This window comes from Varroa jacobsoni, unplaced genomic scaffold (assembly GCF_002532875.2).
Source record: "Varroa jacobsoni isolate VJ856 unplaced genomic scaffold, vjacob_1.0 scaffold_781, whole genome shotgun sequence".
Classification (NCBI taxonomy): domain Eukaryota; kingdom Metazoa; phylum Arthropoda; class Arachnida; order Mesostigmata; family Varroidae; genus Varroa; species Varroa jacobsoni.
This window is the reverse complement of record NW_019213683.1, coordinates 27,690-38,821: the sequence shown is the minus strand read 5'-3', so window position 1 is coordinate 38,821 and position 11,132 is coordinate 27,690. Positions and strand designations below refer to the sequence as shown.

At 37.8% G+C, this 11,132-nt stretch overlaps 1 protein-coding gene and 1 long non-coding RNA gene across 6 annotated transcripts in view; one reads left to right on the top strand and one right to left on the bottom strand.

Moving 5' to 3' along the window:
- Positions 1–7,584, top strand: part of LOC111263668 (uncharacterized) — a 19,609-nt gene extending 12,025 nt beyond the window's left edge. The window contains exons 3-5 of the long non-coding RNA XR_002682358.1: positions 5,171–5,329; positions 6,029–6,176; positions 7,500–7,584. This is a non-coding gene — a long non-coding RNA (uncharacterized LOC111263668). The remainder of the gene's footprint in view (positions 1–5,170; positions 5,330–6,028; positions 6,177–7,499) is intronic.
- Positions 296–8,523, bottom strand: LOC111263664 (visual pigment-like receptor peropsin). Of its 5 annotated transcripts, none has more exons than XM_022838966.2 (8): positions 7,963–8,523; positions 7,493–7,655; positions 6,632–6,786; positions 6,048–6,138; positions 5,675–5,921; positions 4,354–4,452; positions 1,983–2,368; positions 296–676 (listed from the first exon to the last, which is right to left on the bottom strand). In XM_022838966.2, exons 1-5 carry the CDS (start codon positions 8,015–8,017, stop codon positions 5,732–5,734), a joined length of 654 nt encoding a protein of 217 aa, XP_022694701.1. In that variant the 5' UTR covers positions 8,018–8,523; the 3' UTR covers positions 296–676; positions 1,983–2,368; positions 4,354–4,452; positions 5,675–5,731. The 5 variants fall into 5 exon arrangements, with proteins under 5 accessions (XP_022694701.1, XP_022694703.1, XP_022694700.1 ...); XM_022838968.2 differs by having other exon boundaries at positions 296–2,072; positions 2,223–2,368; XM_022838965.2 differs by having other exon boundaries at positions 296–2,368.
- Between the last annotated feature and the right edge of the window lie 2,609 nt (positions 8,524–11,132).

Below are 11,132 nucleotides of genomic sequence, written 5' to 3'. Positions count from 1 at the left end.
CTAGATTGCATCAATCAATGCGAAGATTATCAAACAACCGTAACCCCACTACGGTTATCAGACCAAAAGTATGACCTATGATGTGACTAAGCTTTTGGTGTACTTGTGTGGTAAGCTGCTCGGAGTTTAATGTTCGTAGCTGAATATCACAAAATCTGTGGGATTATGATGGAGATATTTGGCACTCAGAGAATAATTGTGTAACATTTGCTCGATGACGAAGAACCCCTGTATAACATGAGACGCTGTACCAAAGATTATCCCACAACACCCGACAATTACATCACGATAGTGATAAATTTTGTTGAATTTATATTGCAAATAGGTTTTCTATTTTTTACAAAACCACCCAAAACGTTGGTAGGTAACACAATTACAGGGTAGTACATATACATTAGAGACACCGCGCGTAAATATTTGTTGATTGCTTGGACCCTGAAGGGGAATAAGGTTTTAAAATGCACTTATGTAAAGAGATGAAATTGCTAGCGGCACCTTTATCGTGAGTAACCTGAAAATTACTTTTTATACCAAAATCGCTGCCAAAATAGTAAATCACTAATGAAGTATCAAAATTTGCGTTAAAAGGTTATCATCCAGTATATTACTCTATTTGTGCTAATGATCACACATTAATTAGACGCATCAAATGTATCAGGGTCCCGCATTGTTGACACTGAAAACAAATAAAACCTTATTAAGCTCATAGTTTTGCTCATTCAAACAGTTGTTCATTGGACTCAGATCTTGTTCACAGATAGGGATTTTAAGAAAGCATGACTTCAAAAAAGTTTCATAGTTGATTCTTCACTTAGCCTGAAGGCATATTTAACTCACTTGAAACTAGTCCTTTGAATGCAAGTACTACGCGTTTTCAACGTATATTTAACTATAAAGTACTTAGCGCCACATGGCATTGCATTCAATGTCTAAATTTCAAGTGGCAGGCTGTACTATTTATATTCCTTACGCCTAATTGTCGGTAAGTTAAGAGCAAGCAAGAGATATGAAAGATGCATCGAAATCAACGTTATCTCTAAGCGCATCGGGTAGGCGGTGAATAAACGATAGGCCTTATTGACTTTTTTTTTGGTTGCCAAGTTCAAAAAATAGAAAAAGTAGAACTTGTTGTACAGTCTAATGAGGATAATTAGCAGCATGGCGTTGCATTTTATAGGTAGTAGGTCAATGTTTTCTCCAATAAGTAATACGTTTGTTTACCTACGACGTGCAGATACTTACTAAACGTGGAGCATCCTCTCATTAGTATATTGTATAATGATACCGAACATACGTAATTTATTGTATACATACTATGTATTCCTTTATAGGAATCTCGACGGCTTTGAAAAAATCAGAGAACAACCCAAATACTGCACCTTATCAGCTAACAACATTTATAGTCACACACCTATCGATAAACCTTTGTCAGAGTCATGGAAAGAACTTCGCGGCCTGACGTGTATTTTTTGGGAAAAAATTATATAACCACCAGTGGGTAGGACGTCAGAGTGAAGTAGGAGTTTTAACACTGCTGTTGTAACGATTTCTGGGCGTAAATGACGATTTTGGACTAGGCATCCTGACCCCACTTATAAAAGAAACAGCGGCTCAAATCGCGCCAGACATAGAGGACGACAGGCATTATGAAATATTAATCTTGATTCAACTGGCCGAGAGTAGACTCAGACTTTATTCAGTGTATGGTGTTCAGGACGTTGTGCTTGTACCTTGTATTGTGTAAACCTTTGCAGCGAACGATTTGTGGCTATACTCCTTTTCGTGAAAAATGAAATGCTAAAAGCCGTGCAAATGGTATTTATACAGCAGGTTTTTGGCTACTAGGCTATGAATCAACGCTGAAGTTATCTTATATTAACAATTCAATAACACATAATTGAAAGAAACAGCAGTAACGCTGAGGTCTTCTAACATAAATAGGTTAAAAACTATTCTAAATATTTAAAAAAAACGGTACATACGTTCGTTGCATTCTGCGGGTATCGGTCGGAGCGGACAACTAAGATACGTGTGGTTGGTACAAAGCCACATTCTCGATACTTTTTTGACGCCTGTGTATCCATGTGCCAACAACAGAATAACATGTACAACTGCGTCTATGTAATATATGCTACTATATATATCATATCTGCACATCACACAATCTGTGTGTAATGATAACGTCTGTTTGACATGATGTTTTTTATCATAATATATCGTACTATAATTTCCGTCTCCACGGTTGTTGTTATCTGCGGTTGAACTGTGCCGCATATAGTTCTTCCAAAGCAGCAGAGATTCATTAGTGTATTTGAAGTATGCAACCGGCACTTTGACCAACGTTTTCGTCATTTCCTCTCGTATCTCCCTGAAATAATAATAATGAAACAACAAGAACAAGCTTTCACACTTTATTTAAACTATTCATGTAGCTCAAAGGCACATCATATGTATCAACCATTTGGTGGGAGCGTATGTAGAGTGTATATAAATCTATTTGCATATGCGTAAATATATTCAGGGTGTGCAGGAATTTCGCGCTCGGCTCTCTTTGCTATTTGTTATGCTGTTCGGCTCTATTTGTCGCACAGAGGAAAAACAACTCTGACGGAGGAAAAAATAATAACTAAGTTTGCTTTGTTTTTACAGAAGCGTTTATTGTGCATACCAATGGGGAGGTGTAGCGAATATAAAATAAATACGTAAATCAATTCACAGACTGACTCAATAAATATTTCTCCAATTGCATGAACATATGGTTACGCTATTGTTGCGGTAGCAATTAGGCGTTTATTTCCACTGCAAAGAACGACTTACTGATGATGAAGTCTATGTGGGTTAATACGTCTTCACTTTCTTAATCTGTGTTTTTGAAAACCGCTTTGTCTTCTCCACAATCGCAATAGTCACTTAGACGATGCAAGAGCAATATATATATAACGGACTATCACCAGTAAAGCACTCGCGCGCAAATCGTTCTGTATATCTTAGAAGACTCGCTGGCGCACTAATACAAATGTATAAACTGTTTTCCGCTGGAAGAACACGCCGAGTTGAGGCACCGATTTGCTCGTCGCAAGTTTATAACATCGTTTGTTTCCAACAGGTCGTGTTGCTGGTTAACATAACATAAGTTGAGCTTAGTGGACATTGGACATCTATACAGTAGAATAACTTGGTTCCTTATTTTGCACAGAAACACGTAAAATAAGTAGCTGAGCTCGACCTCCTAGAAACACACGATCAAGCCACGCGATTCGGACGAGAACACAGTTCGCCAACTCTCCAGTGGTTTGTGTGTTGCCGACAACAAAATCTATGTGACTTAGTTTCTCCAAGCAGTGAAACACCTTTCTTGCATGTGTTCGTTGCTTTAATAAAAGCCATTGGTAGATGTATGCGGTTGGCAAGCAATATTGCATAGATTCTACTGCTACATAATAATAATGCCGCTGTCTGCATTAAAGCTACCGAAATCATATTCTATATGAGCGCATAAATCGCACCAAGAACAACGCTCAGGTGATTGCACACACAAAAATACGAAAAGATGCGGTTTTCTTTTCAGAAAACTTTTTCTATTACTGATCGAAAAAATTAAATCCTCTTACCATAGAAAACTATTTTTTTTCGTTCTTTTTACATAAATGAACTGGGTTCACATGATGAAAACGTAGTGTACTTGGTACAAGCCAATAAATTTTACATGTACAAAAGTATTGTTTTATTATATTAGCCAATCACTTTTCAATGGAGTTGCTCCTTGGAGCGTAATACGGCAGTTATTTTTGTCGTGATTGCCACTACAAAATCGTGAGACATAGTAAGTACTTGAAGTCGAGTCAATTACCAAACTGTTTGAGTAGAAAAAAAACTGGTATTACTAAATTGATATGATGTAAATCAGCGTCATCTAATTTCACGCGATTATAATCGCCTGAAAATATATGACGCTGACTCACTTAAATAGCATTCCTTAGGATGTATTTAAAATGCAAACGTAAACAAGGGAAATGGCCATGAAAGTAAGGTCTAGGATCGATCATGTTAGAATAAGTATTATCTTAACAGTTAATAAGGAGAGTGAACATTTGGGAACAGCACGACATTATCCTTACGGGTTGCAGGCACCTGCAATAAACTCACATAAATGATCCGGTGACTACGACTAGGTTGGGTGAGGTGTCACATATGCGATCGTATGTTCCTATTCTACGATATGGTACAAGGTACTCTTCTATAATATATACTCATCTATGGCAAGGTGCTATTCTATAATATTATATAGTACATTATGCTTTTTGGTCATCCAAGTAGGCATTTTTATTTTTCTTTGATGCGGGTTGTATGTACCTGTCCCAGGACAGCAGGCATGCATTTATGTCCTTCATGTGTGCAGCCGGCGAAAATGTCACTTTGTTAAGCGTGCCCATCATCCCTTTACGCATATTCCTGCAAGACAACATTAAAAATCTAAGCGATCAGCTACTGTTTTCGTTTCTGCCACACCGTCGAGTATATCTCCTTACTGCGTTTTGAGAAATGATGTCGGTATATAGACACAAATTGCTAGAGTGCGTGACAGTTTTGAAAGTATTGAGGATATCGTACTAACATATAGAAATGATAAATAAGGCCCACTTGCGGCGTAGCCTAAAGTTAATAAATAAATCAGTAGATAAATAAGTCGATAGGTAGTACTTATATTACAGATCTAATGAAACGCATGGTCGAGGAGGAATCTGTCAGGAAGAATCGGAAATCGGAGAAGTGCCAACTGAAATGTATGTCACGCCACAATCAGTCCCTCGATCACGGTTTCATTTATTTTTACGAAAACTACCTTTTAACCTACTAATGAATGAGTAACGTCCACCTGACCACATACACTAGTGTATAAAAAAAAATTTATCGATAAAAACCGCGGTCTTTGACGATTAACGGCCAGCTCATGATAGGGCTTGCGGTGCTGCGTCCGTCTGCCCTTGTGATACCCACAATTAAAATTTCCGAACTTTGGAAGGTGTGCTTTAGTTCCGCGAGTATCTTAAACAGAATGACTTTTGGGAGTCGCTCTTTTTTTGTAGAAACACAAAATTGTAGTACTAAGAGAGTGCGTCATGTTTTGTGTATGAATCGAATTAACAAAAGCTCCTTTTTTTTTACCCAGAAGCCGGCCAGGAGGAGCCTAGGTGACAGATATAACGACCAGTTGCGGTTGCCAGTGGGTATTTTTTAACTCATCCGTGGTTCTTCTAGTCGAAGGAGTTTTTACAGTTGAATTCAAGAAAACAAACGCACCAGCGCGGCTTCTGCGACAACAACTTTGGTACGTACGCCATGCGTTCGAATCCCGTTGATCAATGTAGCCAGAGCATAGCAAATGGCCAGCGTATGACATACTAGCTCATAACCCTTCGGAAGAATAAAAACTTGGTTATGAAAGCTGAACGAACACGCTACAGATATATTTTATCCTAATGAAGACAGCCATTAATGTAGTACTTCGAACGCTATACAGTCCTGCAGCAATGATCAGGACGAAGATAGCAACCGCGGCAAGAGCCGGAACACTTAGTTAACAGGCCAAGTCCGGCAATTGATATACATATATATTTGACAATTTTTTATCCTGCACCTTCGATATATATACATATATATTTCCCATACGAACCCATGTAAGATCTTCTTTTTGGATTTGCTTGAGTGACGCAATGATATCGCTTTGGAACTAAAGCTGTCGTCGATTAACGATTCGGCAAGTGCGCTTCATGAAAACTATTTTTGCATAAGAGTAGACCATTAAACCAAATGGTAACATATAGCCGCCAATGAAATAGGCTATAATATACGACTTGAATCTCGCGCTGTTATGCTGCCAGTCGATGGTGCACGCAGTCCCATAGGGCTCATAATAGTACCTGCAAGGAGAGTAAAAAGAATTAACAGGTAGGAAACTGAATGCTTAGCAAACACCAACAAAATACGTGAATATCACAAAAAGCTCTTAGACTGTTTTATTTTTAAGATCGCATGTATTGCTTTACTTGCTCCATCCGATGACTGGCAAAAGCGCCCAGAAGACGGCAAATACCCAGATGAACGTGATATAGATGACGTAACGGCGATGTAAACGATCTGCGGAAAAATGGCTGTTAGTGATGTGTTTAGTTGAGGTATGTATTAGGATCGAAAAGGACTAAAAACAATTCCATCATAAACCAAATGGCATTCGGACTAACATTATAGCCAGAAATCTGCTGGCTTTTAAATACATAAATTTGAATGACTCTCGGGTACAAAACGAGTAACAAGGATCAAAATATTTGGAGGCAAAATAGAAATGTATATATTTATTTGCAAGTGTGTTACATGGGATACTCAGGTTACTATAATAATAGAAGGTGACACATGTATGCCAAATTTCGTAAACATAAAATGATCTTGAATGGTTTTGAAATCAAATGATTTTTTTCGGTCAATTTTTTACGTCAAGCAACTTAGAGCTTCAGTCGTTAAAGTTTTGACTTCAGAAACACAAGTGTATTTATTAAGTACGTCGTTAGAATCAGGATCTGAAAAAAACTGCCTATTTAACGAAGTCAATAGCTTTGGAAAGCTTGCTTCTTACCCAGGTACTTCTGCGTGGGCACTGCATCTGGTTTTATCTCTGATATAGCGCGGTATTGTTCATACGAAAGTACAGAAAGCGTGCCAATATGAACAGTTCCAAACAGAAACCCAAAAAAAACGTATAAAACGCAACCGACATCACCGAACGACCACCTGCAAACAGATTATATTAATGTCGGCGGATGAACCTTGTTCCCAGCCTTATAATAATTATATGATCATTTTCTCTAGAATATCGAGTAGAACACATGGATTTTTGTTATACATCGTGCCCTTTGCTACTTGTTGTTGTTTTTATACTTAGATGAGGAATTTCGTTTTTCACCATTCCATTCGTTGATGATATTTTGTGAAGGCTCCAGTAGTAGTCACAGAGTGTAGAACGTTCTAAAGTAGACAAATCGCTCGAAGTCCAAAAAGTAGAGTTATACAACTTGTTAGGCGATACCAAAAAAGTCCGCGCGGGTCATCTTGTTAGCTTCCACAGTATCAGCGATTACAGCCGAACTTGCTACTACAAGAGCGCAAACATTGCGCCTGCTAATGTAGCACAGTTTGCCTCGCATCGAATTTCCTCGTTTAATAAAGCTTTAAAAAAAGCTGCGCTCTGTTTTGTCTATCACCAGATTTTCCTGCCTATTTTGATAAACCTCTTTTACTAAGGCAGAATCTTCCTATACAGTAACCAGAATTGTTACCTCATAGTACGCTTATAATAACGACGAAAAGTTGCACGAAATATCTAACAAATTTGTAATGAAGTGCAGTCTTATATCATTGGTTTAAACAAATTCAGCAAAGCTTTTCCCGAACTCTGCGGATCTTTATTTAATTATGCAAATTAGAAAGTAGAAATTACCTTCCAGCAAAGTTAACCACCGTATGGATGGGAAACCCAAGAAGCAAGATGCAAATGTCAGAGACCGTGAGGTTCAACAAAACCATCGAGGATGGTGAGAGCCGGCCTGGTGTACGGTAAAACATGCCCAACACAACAAAATTGGCGATCAAACCGACAATTCCTATAAAAAGAACAATTATATGAGGGATAATAGTACAATAGCTCCCAACACTTTAAGTGTTAATACATATTATACGGGTCGATCTATCAAACTGACCTGATCTAGACTACATGGTTCTGTTTTGTAACGTACGCATGTATCATATGTACTTCTTCATACTAGGTACATAGGTTTCTAATTCGACACCAAGGACATTAAGCTCAGTCAAAATTTGTCTCAGTCGTTTTTTTCAAAAAAATACATGCAGAAATAAATTTGAACTGTGAGAGCTAATAAAACTGGAAAGGATTATTTACAGAACACACACCTGTGATTGTCAAATAAATTCCAAGAAGGTTATGTGTCATCTGCGAGACGTGCATATCTTCGAAAACGTCTTTTAGGTGCTCCTTGTTACCAGGTATATTCCACCAGTTGGACGTGTTTCAGCCCAACTTCCAAAATTCACCGAAATCCGCCATCGTTCCGATTGTATTTTTTTATCATAATAATCATAATTTTGACGTTTAGATACGATCTTCCAATTTTTTTCTCGGCAGATTCCAGCTGGGTGAAGCACAAATTAATTCCACATTTTTCTTTTGCTATATTCGTTTTTAAACTTGAGAAACTTGCACTGGAATGTAGATAACAAATTGGAACTAGAAGCTTACCAGTGGCGCACATCCCTAAATATAAGGCTTTTTGCCTCGACCCTTCCTCTCTGTATAGGAAAGGGTCGATAAAGAAAAGCCTAAGCACATATATTTAGTCAGTACCATTAAGGTATTTTCTCCTACGTAATTATATGCGTAACCTACTGCGCTACCCCCGCGTAATCCACCCCTCGTTAGGACACAAGTTATCCAAGAGATAAAAATCATGCCTTCGGCATATGTTTTAATAGACGATTTGTGCCATAGTCTTCTCATGTACACCTTATCTCGCGATGCTGTAACACGAGACATACTAAGCCACAGATGAGCAAACGCAACCGTACAGCATGCGTGCAACCTATGCTTAATCCCCATAAAATGAAAAGAGAATCTTTAATCTTATAAGCAGCGACTAAATGGCTCAGATACGTTTTAGATAGATAAGTTTTAGATATACGTATAATCTTATCGGAACCATGTAGGGAAAATAGGTTCCCTAAAGGAACGGATCATGTATATAAATACAAAGGAATAAGATTATCTTTTTATTTTAATGCGACAATACTTATCATTGTGGTGCAGGCTGACTATTGCTCGCCGCTGAATGTCTGTATCCAAATGTTTATCACACAGTTCGCATGTTAAGCGATTTTTTTTTTATATATTTAATAAAAATTACGCAACGGGAGCTTCTTTTGACATTTGCCAAAGGTAAGCTTAACTTTTTTCGTGGCAACGTTTCTTTTTACCACAAACCTAAATACTGCTAAGTATACGTAGAAGCAAATTGGTGTAACTATGTTGAATATCTATTTGTGTCGTTCTAGGCGAAAAGCCAATCACTATAGTAGTTCCCTAGCCTGATAAAAGAATAAAGTAAAAAAAAATTACTATATTCGTCAACTTTTCAACGGCAAATGCATTAAAATTTCCCATCCAAGTTCTCTCAGTGTCGGCCGGGCAGCTAAGGATATATGTCTAGCACTGTCATGATGAAAGACGACGCCTTTTCTATTTAGTAGTTGTGTTATTTCCTTCAATGGTTTATTGTAATCTCGTTAGTTTCTGATAGTAGGAGTCCAATTCAATTGTTTTGCCAGGCGGCAGCAAGACATAACATACAACGCCTTTTCTACGTCTTTGCAGTTCGTCTATCGATTGGGAGGTGCATTTCTTATTTCTCTTTATTTGTACATTATTGTTGTACGTGATATATTTTTTCATCACCTATGATCAACAGCTGTAGAAATGGCTCGACATTTCTATAGAATTTCGTAAGTGAAAGCATCAAGTAATTTTTTTGCGTCTTATGCAACGAAACATCGAGTTCTCCAGTCATTTCCTTCGTCAGTTCTTCGAGTCAACTTCCTTCAAACAGTTTAAAGCTATATAATAGAACTTTATTAGGTTCTTGGCGATATCGTGGCTATTCACGTGTCAGCCTTTATCAACTTTCATAATAATTTCATCAACTGTTTCTGTGATTAGTGGACCAGTACACCTAAAGGAGCTAAGGGAGCACTTAGCATCAAAATTTCCAATACGTAAGCGACAGAACCATCTTTAAAGCGTTTCTTCCGATCACGCATACTGACCAAAACAGTGCACATTTTTTATGCACTCTGATAGCATTCGTGTCTTTGTCTAAATAAAATTGTCATATATAGTGAGTTTTTGCAAAAATTTCGTTCGACTTAAAGGTTTTACTTTTCTTAAGTCTGAATATAAGTATACCAATAGTTTTAGCGCATCTACCATTACTAGCAGACATCAGCTTCTAAATAAAATAAAATTAAATTAAATTCGATGCGATCTATATATACTTCAGATATGTGACTTCAAAGCCATTCAGTTAGAAAAACGGTCAATACTTTTCGACCGACAACCTAACATATTAGGCTGCCATGAGCAAACGGGATGCACTCGGAAACCGAGTAAATAAAAAACTGAGTAAAAAAAAAGACGATATTAACCGATAAATGCTCTAATCTTTTAGGAACTTATGAGTGAAAATCGGTTAAGCCTACTCAAGGAAAAGTTAGTTCAGAAAGGAAAGCACCTTTTAGACTCGAAAATCGATACTCAGTGGTCAGATTTCTGTTCCTTGAAGTTTATAGTGCCGCGAAAATTCCTCAAAGACCGATGAACTCATTAAGGAAAGAGGCCTTAAAAGGTAAAAACGTTTCAAGAACGGAAATCGAAGAGATGGAAAGTAGCCAGAATATGACGACATTCAATCCAACGACAAGTACGCATTACCGCAATCGAAAAGTTCTATCGGCCGAAATGGGGATTTTATACATAACATTTTAGAGAATTATAATGCAAGTGGTAAAAATGCGGAAACCGATAAAAAATCAGTCTTAAGATTCGCTATAGGCAAATTGGAAATACGTGAGGTGTATTTCATGTGCAATTTAGGGAAATTTAATCAATTCAGAGCCCGCTTGGAGTATACGGTTCCCATAGGCGAAATACAGTTCAATCATTATCGCCAGTTGGAGGGTGACCAAGCGAAAGAATAGCCTCGCCCTGGAGTGAAATCGGGTTCGGTGGCATTATCGGTGGCATTATTATTAATACTTGCAGTGGTACCATAAAATACTCGCCGAAATTGCAAGAATAAGTGCAAGCGGCCGTCCTGAGTTTTTCAAAAAACGCATAGATCTTTGACACGACAATCAAAAGTACGCACTTTGGTGACTTGATGATGACGCAAGCCGTAATTGCCATGCCTAAGTCACTTCTTGCATTAAAAAAAAGAATAACTACCACTGGCTTGAAACCGTTTATTCTCTTAATCTAAGTACATGTGATTACGCGGCTGTTTACGCCCTAAAAA